General features: G+C 54.1%; 1 protein-coding gene across 2 annotated transcripts in view; it reads right to left on the reverse strand.

Moving 5' to 3' along the window:
- SLC25A42 (solute carrier family 25 member 42) overlaps positions 1-22,817 on the reverse strand; it is a 49,019-nt gene continuing 26,202 nt past the window's right edge. For both annotated transcript variants that reach the window (XM_007995862.3, XM_073016780.1), the window contains 7 exons: positions 15,988-16,102; positions 10,262-10,367; positions 7,583-7,608; positions 6,800-6,966; positions 6,096-6,212; positions 4,421-4,572; positions 1-2,432 (listed from right to left, as the gene is read on the reverse strand). In XM_007995862.3, coding sequence (XP_007994053.1) covers positions 2,125-2,432; positions 4,421-4,572; positions 6,096-6,212; positions 6,800-6,966; positions 7,583-7,608; positions 10,262-10,367; positions 15,988-16,068 — 957 coding nt within the window. In that variant the 5' untranslated portion in view covers positions 16,069-16,102 and the 3' untranslated portion in view covers positions 1-2,124. The remainder of the gene's footprint in view (positions 2,433-4,420; positions 4,573-6,095; positions 6,213-6,799; positions 6,967-7,582; positions 7,609-10,261; positions 10,368-15,987; positions 16,103-22,817) is intronic.

The raw sequence follows: 22,817 nt of genomic DNA on the forward strand, positions 1-22,817 counted from the left end.
TTGCATTTAAAAACTTTATTCAAGACTTTTATTCAGAACGTTTATCACAAATATGTTTCAAAAACACTTCAACCCTGTTTGGGGGTTCATGGGGGAAGATGTGGGGTCAGAGCCAAAGAACAGCCAGGAGCAGGAGAAGAAGTCATTTATATTTTTATTAAATATACTCTCTTGGCACAAATCTTTAAAATATATAAACATTAGATATAAACAGTGTCTTCATGGCATCAAAATATAACTCCAGACCAGGACCAGAGACTAGCAGGGAGGCGAGTGACCACAGAGCCTCGAGGGCCTGGCTGTGTGCAGGGGTGGGGGACAGCACTGTCCCAACTCCTGCCGGGTCCCACTCAGCTGGGAGCCATCTCCGGGGAGACACACTGGGGTCAGCAGGGCCTGGGGGACCCTCCCACCTACGCCTTGTCTCTCCTGCCTAGCCTGTGGCCCCAAATCCACCCATTTGGTCTCACCCACCTGGGGCAGACCCCCAATCCCTATTTCTGTCACACGCTTGTGTGAGTTGGGTGCCCTCTCATCTCCCTGTGAGGGTTGCCCTGCCTCTCCTGCCAAGTCTGTGTGCTGGGTAAAGGATACCCACCCAGTGGGACAACCCCTCACAGCCATCACAGGCTGCCTGGGCCTCTGGGGACAAGATCAGGGATGGCTGGTGGCCACATGCAAGGAAGGCAGAGAGAGCGGTCTGCACACCCACAGGTCCAAGGCAAGAACAGGAGGAGGACAGAAGGAAGGCAGAAATGGAAGTCACAGCTGGAGATGAACAAGCTCAGATCTCTTCACACAGCGTGTGCTGAGCCAGCCGTGGAAAGCAACACTCACGTTACGCTCACCCTGGCACCAGGCGGACTGGTCAGGGGTTCAATGTCAATAGATCATAGACCCGGGGTCAGCCAAGTTGAAAACCAAAACCAAAAAAAAAAAAGAAGAAGGGTGTTTCTGAGTCCCTGTGATACCTGGTGGGCCCTGGGGGACTTCTCTGAGAGACCAGTTAGCTCCCCTGGGTACCTCAGCTCTTCCTCACCTCCCACCCCCAGGCTATACTCTGTCATGAGGCTCCCACTCGGGGAGATCGAGGCTACCAGGTGCCCCGTGCTCCATTTCATAGAAACTGAACAACTCCTGTGGGCTTTAAATTGCTCCATATCCCAGCCAAATGCCTGCTCAAATGGGGACCCGGGGACCCAGGGACCCGTTGGATACCACAGCTGGGCAGAGGGTTGGGGCACTGAGACGCTGGGCCCAGGGGGCAGGAGCTTCTGGGCCAAAGGGGGCGGCTTGGGTGCTTACATTTCAGCAGATGCCCCAGGCTGCAGGTCTGACCCAAACCTGAGGCAGTTCCATGTCATGGCCTGGGCCTCGAGCCCTGCTGCGCAGAGCAAGCGTGAGTCTCCTGGGAAGGTTACAAAGCAGGTGGGCAGGCAACCCTAGGGGGAGATGTGCTCTTGAGGACCCAGCTGCTTGCAGGGTCTAGGATAGAGACAGACATGAGGCTCTGGGGGACACTGTTCCCAGCAGGAGGCTCTGGTGACTGAGGAGTCGTGGCCGCACGGGAAATACTGGAGAAGGCAGGGTTGGCAGGGTGGGGTGGTCCAGGGGCTGCATTTGTGACTAAAGCTGATCACGAGGCTGGCCCCATCCAGGGCAGGGTCCGCCTGCAGGAAAGGCTCCCCTGCACCCTGGAGGCCGGGCAGGCACCTGGAGTCAGAACAAAAAGGGTCAGGCGCGGTCTGGCTCTGAGCCTGGTGGGGACAGGGGTCACTAGAATCAGCAGCATGTCGGAGGACACACAGGATCAGGAGGTGGAGTCGACCACGCCCCACTAGGGCCTTTTGGGCAACACCTCCGGCAGGCGGCGCCAGCCTCCTGCAGAGGAAGGAGGAGGGGGGCTGCGGGGCCCCCCACACCATCGCCCCAACACTGCACTTCCAGGGCCACCAGCTTTGCGTTTGGACCTGGACTCTGAGCCCAGGCTCCTCAGGTCCACCTTCTCGTTCCACAAAGCGCCTCATGTGGCTCCTGAGGTGGAATCAAGCGCGCCCCCCGTTCCATGGGCCCAGAATACAAAGGGGTCACTGGTCCACCGTCCTGAGAGCAGCTCAGGGTACCCTAGCTCTGCAGGTGCCGCAGCAGGATCTGCATGAGGTCGAAGGTGGTGAAGCTGATGCCCACGGCGATAGGACCCTTGACCCAGTTCATGCTCAAGCCTTTGTAGAGGCCGCGCACGGCGCCCTCCTCCCGCACGATGGTGCGCAGCGTGCAGGCGATCGAGGCACGCGGGTAGCCGGTGACGCCGGCCGTCTGCATACGCCGCCGCACCACATCCAGCGGGTACGAGGCCGATTGCCCGATGAGGCCAGCGCAGGCGCCGAAGATCATGCGCTCGACGGGGTAGGGCTGTCGGCGGCCGCTGTACTCTGCAGGGCAAGGGGCAGGAGGGCCGTGAGGGCGCCGCGAGGGGGCGTGCACCCCGCACCCGTGCGCGCGCACCTTTGCACCCCTAGGAGCAACCTGCGTGCACATACACACATGCACTTGCACCCCCACGTGTGTTCACACTCATGCGCACCCACATGCCCCACTGGCCTCATCCCCGGGGTCGCTCCTTTCACTCAAACTCGAGAAATAATTTTTTTTTTTTTTTTTTGAGACGGAGTTTCACACTTTTTGCTCAGGCTGGAGTGCAATGGCGCAATCTTGGCTCACTGCAACCTCTGCCTCGCCGGTTCAAGCCATTCTCCTGTCTCAGCCTCCCCAGTAGCTGGGATTATAGGCATGCACCACCACACCTGGCTGATGTTGTATTTTTGGTAGAGACAGGGTTTCTCCATGACCAACATGGAGAAACCTCGTCTCTACTCAAAACACACAAAAATTAGCCAAGTGTGGTGGCGGGAGCCTGTAATCCCAGCTACTTGGATGGCTGAGGCAGGAGAATGGCTTGAACCCGGGAAGCGGAGGTTGCAGTGAGCTGAGATCATTCCACTGCACTCCAGCCTGGGCGACAGAGCGAGACTCCATCTCAAAAAAACAGCCAGACAGGAGGCACTGTGATCTGCTCACCAGGTGGGTAAAAACAGGGGTCTGATGGCATCATGTGGGGTGAGAACATGGGGACAAGGGGCTGGGAAGCACTCCAGAAAGAAACACCAAAAATGGGGTTTTATAGTCACACAAAGAGACGAGCTCCTGGATGTCGGCTGATCACAGAAAACCTGGTAACAGCCAAAGGCACCCCAAGAAGGGAAGGCCCACTGTGCAGCCACTAAAAAGGCGGAACAGAGCATAGATGCTGGTGGATGCACCCCAAACCAGCTGAGCTGGGAGCTGCACTCCCGGGTGAGCGTTTTGTATACCTGTGAAAGGTGACATGGTTTTGTTCATGCCACAGATAAATACATACAGAAGTATTTTCCAAGCAATCTTAAGGGGTGCAACCCTCACTTCTAATAAGAGGCCTCAGGAGAGAGGCTTGGGCCCTCAACATTACCCCTAACATTTTATTTCTTTGACAAAAAATGTCTGGGAGCAGGCTGGGTGCAGTGGCTCACACCTTTAATCCCAGCACTTTGGGAGGCCAAGGCAGGAGGATCGCCTGGGCCCAGGAGTTTGAGACCAACTTGGGCAACAGAGGAAGACCCCATCTCTATAACAAAGAAAAAAACCAAAATATCTGGGAGCAAATGTAGCAAAATGTTCACATGCGGTGGCAGGTATGAGTATGATATCATTCTTTGTACTTTTTGATTTTCTCCCAAGTACCAACACAAGCAAGAGTACTTCCCTTCCATCTGGGTTTTACCCATATGCTTTGTGTTTGTGCTTGTGAAGATGTTAGGTGGCTGTCAATGCTCTGGGTGACACACTGAGCTTCCCAGAGTCACTTTTTTTTTTTTCTTCTTGAGACAGGGTCTCACTTTGACACCCAGGCTGGTGTGCAGTGGTGAGATTACTGCTCACTGCAGCCTTGACCTCCCAGGCTTAGGTGATCTTCCCACCTTAGCCTCTCCAGTAGCTGGGACCACAGGCGTGTGCCACCATGCCTAATTTTTTTGTATCTTTGGTAGAGACGGGGTTTCGCCATGTTGCCCAGGCTGGTCTGGAACTCCTGACCTCAAGTGATCCGCCCACCTTGGCCTCCCAAAGTGCTAGGATTACAGGCATGAGCCATGGCACTGGCCAGAGTTCCTCTCACACAGGCATTTCAGGCAGTGAGTCCAGGTTCCTCAGTGGTGGCTGGACACAGTGTGTTTTCTCCCGATTTGGATGTGGGTCTACAGCCTGCCCCACCCAGGGGTCGTACCCCACTCTGCCCAGTCTCCAGGTCTATGTGACCCAGGTGGAGCTGCGGTCCCCAGGGAATGCTTCCTGAACGTCCCCTCCCCATGCCCCCAGCTCTCCTTACCTCTGTGCAGGCTCTTGAGCGTCTCATAGGTGAAGAAGCTCAGGCCGGCGTAGGGAATGACCCCCAGCACAGTGGGCATAAATCCATGGTAGAGGGTCTTCAGCCCCTCTTCTCTCGAGATGCGGATGAAGACATGAAAGATGTTGCTGTACCTGCCAGGACAGAGCAGCCCAGCAGGTGGGACTCGGGCCTCCCAGGCACAGGGAGGAGCCACAGAGGCTCTCGGCTCCTCCCACAGCCGGCTGGGCCTGGGTGTGTTTGGATGTTGATGTTTTCCTTCTTCAAGACATATAACCCCATCGCCCAAGCTTTGGCATTAGAGGGGAAATGCATGGGTAAGCCCAGACTCCACCTTTGCCACAGGAAGCACTCTGGCATGCTCAGCCCTTGTCTCTTTTTTTGTTTGTTTTTTTTGTTTGTTTGTTTATTTTTGTTTTGAGACAGTCTCCCTCTGTTGCCCAGGCTGGAGTGTAGTGTCACAATCTCGACTCACTGCAACCTCTGCCTCCTGGGTTCAAGCGATTCTCCTGCCTCAGCCTCCCAAGTGGCTGGGATTACAGGCGCCCACCACCATGTCTGGCTAATATTTTGTATTTTTAGTAGAGACGGGGTTTCACCATGTTGACCAGGCTGGTCTTGAACTCCTGACCTCAGGTGATCCACCCAACGCAGTCTCCCAAAGTGCTGGAATTACAGGCATGAGCCACCATGCCTGGCCTCTGTTCTTACACTTTTTTTTGTCTTTTTTTTTTGGAAACAGGGTCTCACTCTGTGGCCTGGCTGGAGTGTAGTGGTGTGATCATGGCTCACTGCAGCCTGAAGCTGCCAGATTCAAGCAATCCTCCTCCCTCAGCCTCTGGAGCAACTGGGACCACAGGCGTATGCCACCACACCAGGCTAATATTTCAGTTTTTGTAGAGATGGGGTCTTGCTATGTTGCCCAGGCTGATCTCAAACTCCTGGGTCCAAGCAATCCTCCTGCCTTGGCCTCCCAAAGTGCTGGGTTTACAGGCATGAGCCACTGCACCCAGGCCCAAGCCCAGTCTATTCTTAACACATTTTTCATGATCATGGTATCTTCCCTGAATTAAGCAATCTAGTCTCACATTTTTTTTTTTTTTTTTTTTTTTTAGGCAGAGTCTGGCTCTATTGCCTACGCTGGAGTGCAGTGGCTCGATCTCGGCTCACTGCAACATCTGCCTCCCGGGTTCAAGCAATTCTCCTGCCTCAGCCTCCCGGGTAGCTGGGAATACAGGTGAGTGTCACCATGCCCGGCTAATTTTTGTATTTTTAGTAAAGATGGGGTTTCACCATGTTGCCCAGGCTGCTCTCAAACTCCTGACCTCAACTGATCCGCCCGCCTCGGCCTCCCAAAGTTTTGGGATTACAGGTGTGAGCCACTGCCATATTCTTACATATTTTTAATGCATCTGTGCCCAGTTCAAAATGAAGACTCTTGGTTTTGATCTAAGCAAAAACTGACCCCCAGGCTAAGAGAACAAATTGCTGCCTTTCTGGAACAGCTGCTGAGAGAATAAAACGCAAGGCCTGCCCTGTGGACACAGCGGCCCAGATGCAAACCCCAGGGGCCCGATAGAGAGAGGGATTCCAACCTGGGAGCCCCGGAGACACAGAGCCCCCGGGGCTGATGCGCATCACAGACGTAAGGACTCACATTTCCTTCGGGGTTACGGCCATCCGCGCTCTGACCAGGTCCAGGGGGTAGGTCAGTGAAGCGGCTGTCGTTCCAGCCAGTGCGCCGGCGAAGAGGCGAGGCCAAGGGGGCAGGGCTCTGAACAGGGCAAGGGGAGAAGGCGAGACGCCAGTGAGGGGACTGCAGATACACAGAGGCCCAGCCTGGAGCACACGCACGTCTCTGCTGGGGCGGGGACAGGGGTGGAGACCGAGGAACACGAAGCGGGTTTGGCTTTCTCGTGGCCAAGATGATGGGGTCTCTGGAGTGGGCCTCATTTTGAGGTTCACATGGCTGCCTTCCCTTCCCCGCTGCTGGCATAAATTAATCAATGATGCGTATTTTCCCTGCGGCCCAGGGGGCATAGTGGCCTGTCTCTCCGGGATTTATGTGTGGGGGTGGAGAAACGTCTGGAGACAAAAGGGCAAAGGAGAGGAGCTCTGAAGACAGAATAGGGCACGTGACAGAGTCAGGGGGCGCCTCAGGAGGGCCTGGGTGAGGAGTCTCCCGGTGTTTCATTGGGGGAAGAGGGAGTGCGGGGCCAGGGGCAGGGCACCGAGAAGAAAACGCGGAGAGGGCGGGGCACAGGGAGGGCAGGGGGCAGGGCGTGCAGAAGAAAGAGAGAGGGGCGGGCGTGGGCGGGGCGATTCTGGGGCGGGGCGGGGCAGGGCGGGGCGGGGCCTCACTCTCCGCGGAAGCCATAGTAGCTGCCCAGGATGCGCTTGTACTCTTCGTGGGCGCTGAACTGGATGGCGGCGTAGGGCACCACGCGCACCATGGTGGCCGAGTTCCCGCGCCACAAGCTGAGAAAGCCCTCGTTGAGGTAGGTGTAGTAGAGGACCCGGAAGGCCTCCTGGAGATAAGCGGGGAGGTCAACATCCCTCCGCCTCTGCCTGCCCTCCCTGTGCGCCTGTGTGACCAGCAGAGCGCTGAAAGTGCGGAGGCGGGGCCGGGGTGACCCCATCTCCATGCACAGTAAACACTCCCACCCCCATGTGAGGGCCCCACCCCGATTTGTCCAGACTGACATTATCAACCCCAGCCCCGTCCCTCCTCCCTATGTTTTCTGGGCCTCCCACCCCAGCAAGTTCTCCATCCCTGGGGACTGCAAAGCGAACCAGGCTGCAAAGCAGCTCTGAGCCTGCCCGAGGGCATGTCTGTTGGTGTTTGGCATTCTAGCTTTTACAGTTTATCTTTTTCTTTATTAAGAAGGTAGCACCTGCTCTCTAACAATAAATCAAACATGAAAGGTTGTTTTAGAGCTGTCAAGTCTCCCCACCCCACTGCCGGAAAGACACTCGGGATGTCCCGTCAATTCCCAGGCTGGCCTGTGTCCAGGCAGAGCTGGGGATGGGAAGACAGGTAGTCCTGTCCCCACCCCTGAGACTCAGATCACCTGCCTAACTCCTGCCAGCCCAGCAGGGTAGTGGTGACTGTCCCCAGGCCAGGGCGGTGACATAGTGGCTCACCTTGGCAGAAAATCTTTTTGAAGACACTGGAAAAAACAGAAGCACAAAAGCCACTGAGAACCTCCGTCTGCGTGGCCCCACCCCCGGCACCCCCTAGCAGAGTCGCCCTCCTCTTCCCCCTAATCTTGTCCCAGGAATGGGAGCTGAGCCGACACCCAACCCCCAGAATAGTGAGGGTCTCCAGTGAGAGAACGTGTCTGAGATGGGTTGGCACTCAGCCCCCTGTCCCTGGACTAGACTACTATTCACCCAAACCCCTGCAGTGAAGGTGTCCCAGCCACCAGGCACTTGGGCCTCAGCTGAAAGCCCTGGCTCTCAGAACAAGGCTTGCGGGTTCTACGTGTGCGGTCAGTCCTCTTTTCCCGACATGCCCCTCCCACGGCCCCAGCACAGGCACCGCTATCCTGCCTCTCCCACCCCCTGTGGCTGCCGGGTTCCCTCTCTGGTTCTGTGCTGCCCTTGGGCATGGGGGACCCGAGCCATGTTGGGCCATGAGCACTCTTGGGAGAGACCCAGAAAAATGGGCCACAAACGGTCACCAGGAGCCTCTGATGGCCTGGCAGCCCGCTTCCCTCAGCCCTCGCCCCCCACCACTTGTGTGTGCAACGTGCATGCATGCCTGCTGCCTCCAGGGTTGAACCCCAGTTCCCTGAAGAACACAACACCCCGCACCTGCTCATGCGCACTTAAAGGGGCCTGCCCTGGCCAGGCGCAGTGGCTCAAATCTGTAATCCCAGCACTCTGGGAGGCCGAGGCGGGTGGATCACCTGAGGTCAGGAGGTCAAGACCAGCCTGGCCAACATGGCAAAACGCTGACTCTACTAAAAAAAAATACAAAAAAATTAGCCGGGCATGGTGGCAGACTCCTGCAATCCCAGCTACTCGGGAGGCTGAGGCAGGAGAATCGCTGAAATCCGGGAGGTGGAGGTTGCGGTGAGCCGAGATCGCACCACTGCACTCCAGCCTGGGGAACAGAGAGACTCTGTCTCAAAATAAATAAATAAATAAAAGGGCCTGCCCCTTTTGAAGACCTGCCAGCTCATTGGATGCCCATGCCTGCCAAGGAGGATGCTGATATTCATGCCTCCACTTTACGGAGGAGGAAACTGGGACACAGAGAGGGTAGGGGATCAGCTCAAGGTGGTGGGAAGGGCCTGGCTGAAGCCTGCAGATTCTTCCCAAACAGCTGAGGGGCAGAGGGCCCCGCCCGTAACCATCTTGCTTCTGGGCCCTGGGCAGGAACTGGTAAACTGTCTGAGGGGGGCAAAGGCCACCTCTTCAAAGGACTCTGCGACTGTTTAACCCTAGGGAGGGAGGGTGAGGGTTTCTGTTAAGGGTTTAATTTCTGTCCTCCGAAAAGCTGTGTCCAAATTCTAACCCCTAATCCCCAAGAAGATGACCTTATCTGAAAGCAGGGCCTTTGCAGATGTAATAGAGTTAAGGTAAGGTTGTACTGGGTTAGGGTGGGCTCTAAATGCAAATTGGTGTCCTTATAAGAAGAGAAAACAGGCCGGGCGTGATAGCTCATGCCCATAATCCCAGCACTTTGGGAGGCCAAGGTGGGTGGATCACTTGAGGCCAGGAGTTCAGGACCAGCCGGGCCAACACAGCGAAACCTGTCTCTGCTAAAAATACAAAAAAATTAGCCAGGCATGGTGGTGCGTGCCTGTAGTCCCAGCTACTCAGGAGGCTAAGGCAGGAGAATTGCTTGAACTGGGGAGATGGAGGTTGCAGTGAGCCAAGATCACACCACTGAACTCCAGCCTGGGTGACAGAGCGAGACTCTATCTCAAAAACAAACCAACAAAATAAATATATAGAGAGAAAACAGACACACACGTGATGACAGAGGCAGAAATTGGAGCCATGTGGCCACAAACCAAGGAGAACCAGGAGCCCCCAGAAGCTGGAAGAAGTAAGGAAGATCCTCCCCTAGAGCCTCTGGAGGGAACGCAGCCCTGCCCACACCTTCAGACTTCTGGCCCCAGGACTGTGAGAGAAGAAATTCCTGTTGTTTGAGGCCACCTGGTTTGTGGTCTGACAGTAGCCCCAGGAAACTCGTACAGATTTGAAGTGAATTTTATTTATTTATTTATTTATTTATTTATTTATTCATTCATTCATTCATTCATTTATTCATTGAGACAGAGTCTCTCTGTCACCCAGGCTGGAGTGCAAAGCCGCGATCTCGGCTCACTGCAACCTCCGCCTCCCAGGTTCAAGCGATTCTCCTGACTCAGCCTCCAGAGTAACTGGGGTTGCAGGTGCCTGCCACCGTGTCCAGCTAATTTTTATATTTTTAGTAGAGGCGAGGTTTCCCCATGTTGGCCAGGCTGCTCTCAAACTCCTGACCTCAAGTGATCCATCCACCTCGGCCTCCCAAAGTGCTGGGATTACAGGCAAGAGCCACTGCACCTGGCCTCTAAGTGCATTTTAAAGACACATTAAAAAAAACCCAATTTGAGTGCAGTGGAGCACACCCATAGTCTCAGCTACTTGGGAGGCTTAGGCAAAAGGATCACTTGAGCCCAGGAGTTTAAGGCCAGCCTGGGCAACAGAGAAAAACCTCATTTCTAAAATAAATCTAAAAAAAAAAATTTGAAGCATGGTTTAGGGGCCATGAAGGAGGAGGTGACCACCTGGCAGCTTCTCTATCACATGGGGAAGGACAACACTTACCTTGGAAGATGATTTTGGTTCGGTCCAGGGGGGCTACTGCTGTTTTGGCAAGGGCGCCAGCCAGGGCCCCAGACAGCAGGGAGCTGAGCACTTGCCTGTGGTCACGCTGCAACAGAACACGTGATTAGAGGTCAGAGGTCAGGGGGTCTGCTCTGCAGAGGACCTTGCCCCAGAAGTGCCTTCCTTACACCCTCTGGGCCAGGGCCAAGGGATGCATCCCACCCTGAGTGTGTTGGTGCTGCTTGGTTCTGGGTGATCCATGGTGGGTCCACAGGCCACAGTGAAAACCTCCCAGGATAACAGGGACCATCCACGTTGGAGGTGAGGTGTGCAGGTTTCATATTCTCAGAGACAGGCTCACAATAGGACTGGCCTATGTGCAAACTTCAGTTCCCTCCACAGCCTGTGTGCACCTGACGATGGCACTGTGGCATTTTAGGTACACAGGGACTGAAAACAGGCACTAGGGACCATTGGGGTCAGGGGGTTGGCAGTGGGTATCAGGCAAGCAGACCTTGACTCTGTGCCAGCGTGTCCCTTCCCACAACTTCTGATCAGGACTCCAGAGGTTGGCATCTATGACTCTTCATCCAGCCCAGTTGAGGAGGTGACAGCGACATTGATGATGGCTGCCAACTTGCATTGACTACTCCCATGCCAGCCCGAGAGCCAACGCTTTCTGGAGTCCCTCTGGAGCTGCCCAAGGCCCCTGCTCCCCCACAGCCCTCCCTCCTTCCCTGGAAGGTCACACCACACAGGAGTGTGTCCGAGCCCTGTGGGATCCCACGGGCACCACCTGCCCATCAGGTTGGAGTTTCCATTTCCCCTGCTGACTCAGCCACGGGACTCTCACTGAGAAGTGGCAGAGAGCATTCTGGAAAGTTCTGGATGGGAGGTGCTCTGATTCCATTTCCCCAGTGGACTCGGCCATGGGACTCACTGAGAAGTGGCGGAGAGCATTCTGGAAAGTTCTGGATGGGAAGTGCTCTGACCTTTCCTTGCCCTGCAGTGCTTTGCTGTCTGAACGTAACATGGATGGGCAGGTTGTTCAGCAACTCCCAGGAATCTGTGAAGTCCCACTAGGCACAGGCTTCCTAAAGGGCCTGGAGTCCCACAGTGCAGGGTGGGGGTGTGTGCAAGACTCCTCCTTTCCCCATGGTGCCGCTGGTCCACACAGAGAGCCCGATGCCAACAGAATCATCAGATGAATGCAAATACAGCCACCCATCAGGAAGGTGCTGTGAGGAGGTGGCCCAGGGTTCTGCAAGAACTCTGGGTAGGGGGGTGAGAGGCTGAGCTTGAAGGATGAGGTGCAGGTCACTTTGGGGTGTGTGTCATAGTATTAGGTGGGGAGGAATGAACACTCAGAGGCTAGGGTGAAAAGGAGCAGGGGACCCTGGGAGACCACAAGGAGGGCAGATTTGCTGGCACAGGGAAAGGGAGGAGGCCCAGAGAATAGAAAGGAGAGGAGAAAGAGAGGTGGGTGCCAGACCCCACAAAGCCTGGCAAAGAGGACTGATCTTTGCCCAAATAAATGGGCAATTTTTTTTTTTTTTTTTTTTTGAGACACAGTCTCGCTCTGTTGCCCAGGCTGGAATGCAGTGGTGTGATCTTAGCTCACTGCAACCTTTGCCTTTCGGGTTCAAGCAATTCTGCTCCCTCAGCCTCTTGAGTAGCTGGGATTACAGGCAAGCACCACCACGCCTGGCTAATTTTTGTATTTTTAGTAGAGATGGGGTTTCGCCATGCTGGCCAGGCTGGTCTCGAATTCCTGGCCTCAAGTGATCTGCCTGCCTTGGCCTTCTGAAGTGCTGGGATTACAGGCATGAGACACCATGCCTGGCCTAAATGGCCCATTTTTAATATGACCAGAGTGGGGCTGGGCACTGTAGCTCATGCATGTAATCTCAGCACTTTGGGAGGCCGAGATGGGCAGATCACCTGAGGTCAGGAGTTCGAGACCAGCGTGCCCAATATGGTGAAACCCCATCTCTACTACAAATACGAAAATTAGCCGGACATGGTGGTGGGTGCCTGTAATCCCAGTTACTCATAAAATTGAGGCAGAAGAATCGCTTGAACCCGGGATGCCAAGGTTGCAGTGAGCTGTGATTGCACCACTGTTCTCTAGACAGGGTGACACAGTGAGTCTCCATCTGAAAAAATAAAGAATAAAAATAAAAATGTGACCAGGGTAGAAGTGGCTCCTGCAGAAACCCAGGATAGATATGGTGGAGGCTGGAGATGGGGAAGGGATGCGGGAGCACTTCTCAGGTGTAACAGGCAGCCGGAGTCAGACTGAGCATGGCTGCCCCCACCTCCCGAGTTTGCTCAGCTCAGTGGGTGGCTCGGGTTGAAGGGCTGGGCCTGAGTCTGTCCACACACCTGGCCTGAATCCCAGCTCTGCCCTGACTGAGCTCAGGCAGAGGGTGCCCTCTTTGGTCTCCCAGTCCTCATCATTGAAATGGCAAGGTGCCAGCTCTGAGACCCTCTCCCACATGTCCTGGGCTACCCAGCAGCCTTGCACCCCCAGTCCGGTTCCACAGAACACAGCCTCCTTTTCCTCAGGGTCCCCTCCACCAGCCCAGCCCTCCCTTCCTCAAAGAGACAGATTGCACAGCGATTTTGTTTCTGAGGTCAAACTTCGCCATGGGGTGTGATCTTCTCCGAGCTTCTTGGACACCTGTCTTTGGGGGCCTCTGCCTTTTCTGGGACATGCAGCCAAGTTGCAGACGTCTGCTTCCATGAGCTTTGAGAAATGTGGGCGCTTGGTGGTCGTCCCAGCAGCAGTCCAAGGCCTTACCAGCCGGCCAGTTTCTTCTCTGAATCAGTCGGACCAGCTGCTCCCCTCTGGAATGGGCCTCTGTGTGCAAATGGAATATTCCATGGAGAATGCCTCCCTGTGCCCTGCTGGCGACACAGAGTTCTTCCACCTCCTCCGTTCGGTGTTTACCTCCTATCAGTTTGTCCTTTTGTTTGCTTGTTTGCTTGTTTTTTGAGACAGAGTCTCGCTCTGTCCACCAGGCTGGAGTACAGTGGTGCAATTTTGGCTCACCGCAACCTCTGCCTCCCAGGTTCAAGTGGTTGTCCTGCCTCAGCCTTCCCAGTACCTGGGATTACAGGCGTGCACCACCCTGCCTGGCTAATTTTTGTATTTTTGGCAGAGATGGGGTTTCTCCACGTTGCCCAGGCTGGTCTCGAATTCCTGAGGCTCAGGTGATCGCCTGTCTTGGCCTCCCAAAGTGCTGGGATTACAGGCCCAGCCAAGGCTCTTAACATCACAAAGCCAACTCTGTGTTGGTTGTTTGAGATAGGATCCCACTCTGCCACCAGACTGGAGTGCAAGTGCATGATCATAGCTCACTGCAGCCATGACCCCTTGAGCTCAGGTGATCCTCCCACCTCAGCCTCCTCAGTAGCTGAGACCACAGATGAGTGCCACTACACCCAGCTAATTTTATTTTTTTGCAAAGACAAGGTCTTGCTGTGTTACCCAGGCTGTTCTCAAACTCCTGGGTTCAAGCATTCCTCCCGCCTTGGCCTGCCAAAGTGCTGGAATCTCTAGTGTGAGTCACTATGCTTGGCCAATGCTAAATTGTATACTAATTGTAATTAGTATCGGGAACACACATCCATAAACTGCACCTCTCAAGGTGGCCACCAGTGGCACCTGGAGGACGTGTGTTGGGGCCAGGTCACATGCTCAGTGGAGGCTGCTGCCTCTGGCCGACACTTCCAGCTCCTCTCTAATGAACACAAACACCTTATTATCCAAAGAGCTGGGAGCAGGCATCACTGACGGGTCAAAGTTTCAAGATTCATCATGTGGGGAGATCCTACAAAAGAAGAATTTGTTGGCCAGGCAGCTGACAGAGAAAGTGGGCGATCCCGGATAGGATGCATGTTGGCCGTAAACACCATGGGAAGAGGCTCAGTTTTTGTTTTTGTTTTTGTTTTTTTCCTGAGACAGGGTCTCACTCTGTCGCCCAGGCTGGAGTGCAGTGGTGTGATCTCAGCTCACTGCAACCTCCACCTCCTGAGTTCAAGCAATTCTCCCACTTCAACCTCATGAGGAGCTAGGATTACAGGCGCATGCCACCACACCTGGCTAATTTTTGTATTTTTAGTAGAGACGGGGTTTCACCATGTTAGCCAGGCTGGTCTCGAACTCCTGACCTCAAGCAATCCTCCCACCTGGGCCTCCCAGAGTACAGGGATTACAGGCATGAGCCACCATGCCCAGCCAAGGCTCAGCTTCTTAACCAAAGAAAAGAGACTTTGCAGAGTGAGTCCCTCCCACCTTGGGGCTGGCCAGGCAGACCAAGAGTAATGTCTCCAGGGCCTGCCAGCACAGAGGAGAATGGGCATGTGTGTGTGATGCCCAGCAAGTGACCAGCACTGGCGCATTTCTGCATGTGGTTCGGCAGCCATCGCTGTCTTAAGCTTGTCCATGTGGTGGAATCCACATTGCAGACCCCCTCCTCTCCGGCATGAAGAGCAACAGCCGTATCCAGGTGTTCTTCCAGCTCTTTTGGGACCTTCACTAAACTTCAAGGCACGTGCCTGCCCTGTGCCTCGGTCACCTGGTGGTAACCCCAGTAAACGAGTCCTCCCGCCCACCTGCTGTTCTGAGGTGTCACCTGGAATCCGGGGAAAGGTCAGGAGGCCTGGAAAATGATGCCACCTCAGTCTTTGACCCCATGGACTTTGAAAACTGCCTGTGCAGTCGGCCTGAGTTGGGCCCTGGGAGTGCAGTGGTTTCTGCGTGGGGCTGGGTTGGTCTGTGTTTCAGGTTCACCTGATAGGACTTAGGGGCCAGTGGGGGTTCTGGTTTCTACGGTGAACAACAACAGGGCTGACCCAAGTACTTTGAGAGAATATCTTTTCTTCAATGGAACTGTGGACTTCAGAGGTGAACTTGGAAACACAGAGTAAAGCCCAAGCATGCCCACCCCCTTTGGCTCTCTGCAGTTGCCTTTTTTTTTTTTTTTTGAGACAGGGTTTTACCATGTCGCTCAGGCTGGGGTGCAGTGGCACAATCTCGGCTCACTGCAACCTCCGCCTCCCGGGTTCAAGCAATTCAACTGCCTCAGCCTCCCAGGTAGCTGGGATTACAGGTGTGTGCCACCACGCCTGGCTAATTTTTATATTTTTAGTAGAGACGGGGTTTCACCATGTTGCCCAGGTGAAACTCAAACTCCTGGTCTCATATGATCCTGCCACCTCAGCCTCCCAAGGTACTGGGATTATAGGCGTGAGCCACCATGCCTGGCCTTGGCTAATTCCTTAGTGTTCCAAAATCTGAGGGAGAAAAGGGGGCTCCAAGACACATCTGATACCTCAGGCTTCCCACCCCATGCTGGCGCTGGGTGAGGTTTTTGCCTCTTACCAGGTGGCTGGGCTGGTTGGATTCACATCACAAGCAGGGCTTTTGGTGGAATAGAGGGTGGCTGGTGTCCTCCATCCCATGACCTTACAGTATCTAGGGCTGTGGGAGCAGAGAGGCTCCGCTACTCCACCCTCAGCCCAGGTGGGCAGGGGTACTAACATGCACATCTTAGGTGCAGGGTGATTTGTGATGGGGTGCATGGAGCACAGGAGAGGAATCTCTGAACCTGTTTGGAGAGGGCGCAGAAGCTGGGAGGAGGGGGTGGGGAGCCTGGGAGTGGGGGTAGGGAGGCTGGGGCCCCAGGAGAACACCCATCCCGGGAGGCCGGGGTACTTGCCTTTGATGAGACGGACGAGGACAGGACAGCCTCGGCATCCTCACGCAATCGCACCGGGCCTTCCTTCACACCATTATCCATACCAGGCCTGCTCGGAATGGCAGGAGACTCGGTCCTGGGGGGGGTAAGGGGAGGTGGTAAGATACGGCGAGATCCTGAGAGATGGCGGGTGTTCCCACCAGCCTTTTCCTATCCTGGTTTCTGGCTCCCTGCATGGGGAGGGATGCCCTCAACTGTATTCTGCGGCCACGGTCCTGTGTGTATTGCTTAATCATTTACAAAAGCCTTTCTTGTTGGCACTGGCATGTAATCCTCACAAACAGTCTGTTCTTTTTTTTTTTTTTTTTTTTGAGACGGAGTCTGGCTCTGTCACCCAGGCTGGAGTGCAGTGGCCAGATCTCTGCTCACCGCAAGCTCCGCCTCCCGGGTTTACGCCATTCTCCTGCCTCAGCCTCCCGAGTAGCTGGGACTACAGGCGGCCGCCACCTTGCCCGGCTAGTTTTTTTGTACTTTTTAGTAGAGACGGGGTTTCACCGTGTTAGCCAGGATGGCCTCGATCTCCTGACCTCGTGATCCGCCCGTCTCGGCCTCCCAAAGTGCTGGGATTACAGGCTTGAGCCACCGCGCCCGGCCAACAGTCTGTTCTTTATCCAAATCTGGTGCCCAGGGAGCAAATAGGCTCAGAGAAGTTAAGCAGCCAGCCAAGGTCACACAGCTACCAGCGGGTTGTGGGGCCAGCGTGGCCGAGGTGCTCAGTGCTCCGTGCCAACACCGAGGTGCTTGGTGCCAATACCACTGTCGGGCCACACATCCAGTGGGCTTGTGTCAGCTTGGACCTGAGGGTCTCTGTCCACCGAAATACTTTATTTATTTTTTATTTATGTATTTATTTTTTGAGACAGAGTCTCACTCTGTCTCCCAGGCTGGAGTGCAGTGGCACGATCTTGGCTCACTGCAACCTCTGCCTCCCAGGTTTAAACAATTCTTGTGCTTCAGCCTCCCAAGTAGCTGGGACTACAGGTGGCTGCTACCACACCCAGCTAATTTTTTATTTTTAGTAGAGATGGGGTTTCACTATGTTGGCCAGGCTAGTCTCGAACTCCTGACGTCAAGTTATCTGCCCGCCTTGGCCTCCCAAAGTGCTGGGATTATAGGCATAAGCCACCGCACCTGGCCTATTTTTTTTTTCCACCCAGGCTTGAGTGCAGTAGCACAATCATAGCTCACTGCAGCCTCAAATTCCTGAGCCCAAGTGATCCTCCCACCTTGGCCAGCTAAGGGTGATTTTTTTGTTTCTGTTTTGACAGAATCTCCCTCTGTAGCCCAGGCTGGGAGAAACACCTGCTTCAAAGATGGGGCTGGAGAGAAAGGATGAGCCTGGAGCACGTGGAGGTGCCAGTCATGGAGGACGTGCTCAGAAACAGAAACCAAAGCAGATGGGTGTGGTTAGGGGGTCATGGGCACCCTCCGAAAGAACCCCTGATGGCCAAAGCTGGAACAGTTTGAGTGGAAATGGAAAAAAACATAAAGCAGCCATGGATGAAAGCCTGAACTATAAAATAAATAACCATGCGTCCATATGATATAAAGAAATGACAGAATAAGTAAGTATATGGTAGAGAAGAGACAAATCTCCCAGGCAAAGGATTCCCAAATAGTTCAGCAGCTTGGACCTCCAGGAGGGGCCACGCCTCCTACCCTCAGGTGTGGCTGCGCTTAGCGGCTTCTTTCCAAAGAGTGCAGTCTGGAAAGGGGGCTGCCAGTGACTGCAGCACAGAAACCTGATGGATCCCAGCTGGGCTAGGTGATCCAGGGCAACACTGGCTGGGATAAGTCAGGTGGATGCACTTGCCTCTGATGGAGTGTGACGACCAGGGTCTTCCTCCCCCAGATCCATCACCCCATCTGACCGTGAGAAGAACATCAGGCTGGGCGCAGTAGCTCACACCTGTAATACTAGCACTTTGGGAGGCTGAGGTGGGTGGATCACGAGGTCAGGAGTTCAAGACCAGCCTGGCCAACCTGGCAAAATCCCATCTCTACTAAAAATACAAAAATTGGCCGGGCATGGTGGCGGGCACCTGTAATCTCAACTACTCGGGAGCCTGAGTCAGGAGAATCACTTGAACCCAGGAGGTGGAGGTTGCAGTGAGCTGAGATCATGCCACTGCATTCCAGCCTGGGTGATACAGTGGACTCTGTCTCAAAAGAAAGAAAAGGAAAAAACTCCAGACACATCCCAACAGAGGGGCATTCTCCAGCACCCCTGACCACTGCTCCCCCAAACAGTCACGGTCACCAAAAACAAGGACAGCCTGAGAAACCATCTCAGCCCAGAGAAGTCTAAGGAGATGTGAGCGAGGTCAGGAGATCGAGACCATCCTGGCTAACACAGTGAAACTCTGTCTCTACTAAAAATACAAAAAATTTAGCCGGGCATGGTGGCGGGCGCCTGTAGTCCCAGCTACTTGGGAGGCTGAGGCAGGAGAATGGCGTAAACCCGGGAGGCGGAGCTTGCAGTGAGCTGAGATCCGGCCACTGCACTCTAGCCTGGGTGACAGAGCGAGACTCCATCTCAAAAAAAAAAAAAAAAAAAAAAAAAAAGGAGATGTGAGGACTAAAGTTCAGGTGGGATCCTTGGACAGAGAAAGGACATTCAGGAAAAACGGAGGAAACGTGAATAAAGTGTGGAGCTCCATTAATATTAATACTGTCTCAGCACTTGTCCATTAGTGAGGCAAATGCACCGCAGCACTGTGAGAGGTTATGCATAAGGGACGCTGGATGTGTGGGGTGTTAGGGAACTCAGTACAACCTTTGCAATTTTTCTGTAAATCTAAAACTACTCTTAGCTGGACGTGATGGCTCCCACCTGGAATCCCAGCACTTTGGGAGGCTGAGGTAGGAGGATCGCTTGAGCCCAGGAGTTTGAGACAAGCCTGGGCAACATAGTGAGACCCCGTCTCTAGAGAAAAAAATTAGCTGGATGTGGTGGCATGCACCTGTGGTCCCAGGTACTCAGGAGGCTGAGGTGAGAAGGTCACCTGAGCCCAGGAGGTCGAGGCTGCAATGAGCTGTGATTTCAGTACACTTCAGCCTGGGTGACAGAGCAAGACTGGACTGGGTCTCAAAAAATAAAAATAAATAAAACTGCTCTCAAACAGACAGAAACCAGGTCCTAAAGACCTTTTCCAGCCGGTTGCTGGGGGTCGGCATCTTTCATCATCAGCCTGTGGGACGCGCTGCGTCTGTTTCACCTTCCCCTGTAACCATCGGCCATGTCTGACTGCTGCCCAGCACCGCCCCTGACGCCACAGACCCTGGGGGCTGTCCTTGCACTTGGGTGCTCGGGTGAGAATGGCGCAGCCTCTCTACTCCTCGATTCCTAGAATTGAGGTCAGGCAGCCTGGACACGTTCTGCAAAGTCACCTTCCCCAGAAAGGATTCAGCCATTTGCCATCCCCCAACAGTGGGTGAGGTGCCCGAGGCCTGAGTCCTGGCCGAAGGGGGTCCCTCCCACCCTCCTGTGGGCTCTTGCTCTGAGCTCCTCAGGAGGTCACAGTCCTGTGAGGAATAGTCTCCTCAGGAGGGCATTGTGGCCTCAGACCCTCCCTTGGCTACACCTGCCCAGCCTCTGTGAACAAGAAGAGCCACCAGCCAGGGCTGCCTGCAGTGCCCTTGGTGCCATCCTTCGCTGGATCACCTGCCCAGGGCCAGGGCTCAGCCTCAAGTGGCACCCACAGACATAGACAAAGTCACTGCACAACCTGGCCGGAACTACACAAGTGTGCTGGGCCCTGCAGGTGACAGAGCACTGAGGGCAGCTGGGGCTGGTACCTGGAGGACCTGGAGGGGGCGGAACCATGGCCCCTGAAAGATACACCCTGCCCCCAGAACCTGTGAATGTGATGGTTTTAGGAAAAAGGGTCTGTGCAGATGTGATAATCACAAGGCAAGATGTCTAGATGAGGGTTAAGGTGGGCCCTAAGTGCAATGACTGGTGTCCCTGTAAGAGATAGAGTAGGAGACACAGACACAGAGGGGAGGGCTGAAGATGAGGCCTGGAGCACGGTGGGCCACCACAGCCAGTGCGTGATCCCACAGCACAAGAATGGCCTGCTTCTGTTCCAGCTGCCTCCTCATCCCTTGGTCACGGCACCACCAGCACCCGCCACCCTCCCCGTCTCAAGAGGAAGAGGACCCCAGGGCACCAATGCCTGCAACCATCAGAGATACAGGTTTTCATGACATTCTCTTTGTTGTTGTTGCTGTTTTATAGTCAGGGTCTTGCTCTGTTGCCCAGGCTTGAGTGCAGTGGCACAATCATAGCTCACTGTAGCCTCGACCTCCTGGGCTCAAGCGATCCTCCCACCTCAGCCTCCTGAATAGCTGGGATTATAGGCTCATGCCACCACACCTGGCTAAGTTTTTCATTTTCTGTAGAGACAGGGTCTCCTTATGTTGCCCAGGCTGGTCTTGAACTCCTGGGCTCAAGTGATCCTCCTGCCTCAGCCTCCCAAAGTGCTGAGATTCCAGGTGGGAGCCACCGCACCTGGCCATAACATTCTAAGTACAGTTTCCACTGTACTTAGTTTGTTTTTTCCCATCACCTCCCATTTTGCAGTACCATTGAATTTATTTTTCAGGCAGTGATACAAACTACTCTTTATTTTTTTTTTTTTTTTGAGACGGCGTCTCGCTCTGTCGCCCAGGCTGGAGTGCAGTGGCCAGATCTCAGCTCACTGCAAGCTCCGCCTCCCGGGTTTACGCCATTCTCCTGCCTCAGCCTCCGGAGTAGCTGGGACTACAGGCGCCCGCCACCTCGCCCGGCTAGTTTTTTGTATTTTTAGTAGAGACGGGGTTTCACCGTGTTAGCCAGGATGGTCTCGATCTCCTGACCTCGTGATCCTCCCGTCTCGGCCTCCCACAGTGCTGGGATTACAGGCTTGAGCCACCGCGCCCGGCCCTCTTTATTTTTATTTCATTTCATTTCATTTCATTTCATTTCATTTCATTTTTGAGACAGAGTTTCGTGCTTGTTGCCCAGGGTGGAGTGCAGTGGTGCAATCTTAGCTCACTGCAACCTCCACCTCTTGGGTTCAAGCAATTCTCCTACCTCAGCCTCCCGATTAGCTGGGATTACAGGCACGCACCACCACGCCTGGTTAATTTTTTGTATTTTTAGTAGAGATGGGGTTTCACCATGTTGGCCAGGCTGGTCTCAGACTCCTTACCTCAGGTGATCCACCTGCGTTGGCCTCCTAAAGTGCTGGGATTATAGGCGTGAGCCACTGCACCTGGCCCAAACTACCTTTAGATGAATTTAAGTTAGAAAAGACAACCACTGGCTGGGCGCGGTGGCTCAAGCCTGTAATCCCAGCACTTTGGGAGGCCGAGACGGGCGGATCACGAGGTCAGGAGATCGAGACCATCCTGGTTAACACAGTGAAACCCTGTCTCTACTAAAAAATACGAAAAACTAGCCGGGTGAAGTGGCGGGCGCCTGTAGTCCCAGCTACTCGGGAGGCTGAGGCAGGAGAATGGCGTGAACCTGAGAGGAGGAGCTTGCAGTGAGCTGAGATCTGGCCACTCCAGCCTGGGTGACAGAGCAAGACTCCATCTCAAAAAAAAAAGAAAAGAAAAGACAACCATTAAGTGAATTCTAGAACTGGGTAGGGCAGACCGCAGATCTGGGGGAAGAGGTCCCCAAGGATTTCAGCGGAAACGGGCCCAAGAGTCACGCTTTTGTCTTTCGTCACAGCAGAAGGATGCTGCCTGTGGTCAGGAGTAAGCCGTGTTTGCTGCAGCTCAGGAAGGCAAAGGGAAAAGCCATGTGACATCCTGGACCCCGGGGACCACAGTGAGAACAAGGGATGGGTTTCGAGACATGATAGCCTAAAATACGACCTCGGCCTTTGAGAAAACAGAAGCAGGAAGCACTGTTCCCTTTCCCTTCTCCCCAGAAGCAGGTCATGAGACTCTCAGGTGGAGAGTGCCTCCCGTATACCTGGAGGAGGGAGCAGAAGATGCAGAGATGCCAAGAAGAACCTGAACAAACAGGTCTTGCTAAGTTCCCCCAAGGTTATTACCATTAAATCAGAAGCCTTTTTTTTTTTTTTTTTTTTTTGAGAGGGAGGTCTCACCCAGGCTGGTCTTGAACTCCTGGGCTCAAGTGATCCTCCTGCCTTGGCCTCCCAAAATTGCTGGGCTTACAGGTGTGTGCCACTGTGCCCAGACAGATCAGACCATTTTACCCTTCAGTTAGACTTGCCCATGACTCTAATCTTCATCAAATCTAACATAAACATACTCAGGTTTACCTGTTTTAGGGGGAGGTCTTTGTTTCCATATAAAGGCTCCCAAGTCACGTAAAACTTGTATTAAAGAAATTTGTCTGCTTTTATCTTGTTAATCTGCCTTTTGTTACAGGGGCCTCAGCCATGAACCTAAGATGGGTGAGAAAAAAATATTTTCCTCCCCTGCATGGAGCGGCCACTTGGGGTGGCACCTTTGCCCCTTAATAAGCAAGCAGACACCTGCCTATGACTTTCAAGAAGAGGTGAAACTGACACAGGACTTCCTAGGCATCATTTGGGGCGGTTGGGGGACAGACACGCTTGGTTTTGCTTCAAAACCCAAACTCTGCCTTCTCGAAATGTAAGTCACTCACAAATTCAAAGATTATTTATAGCCAGGTGCTGTGGTTCACGCCTGTAATCCCAGCACTTTGGGAGGCCGAGGCGGGCGGATCACGAGTTCCGGAGATCGAGACCATCCTGGCTAACATGGTGAAACCCCGTCTCTACTAAAAATACAAAAAATTAGCCGGG

The sequence above is a fragment of the Chlorocebus sabaeus genome, chromosome 6 (assembly GCF_047675955.1).
Source record: "Chlorocebus sabaeus isolate Y175 chromosome 6, mChlSab1.0.hap1, whole genome shotgun sequence".
Classification (NCBI taxonomy): domain Eukaryota; kingdom Metazoa; phylum Chordata; class Mammalia; order Primates; family Cercopithecidae; genus Chlorocebus; species Chlorocebus sabaeus.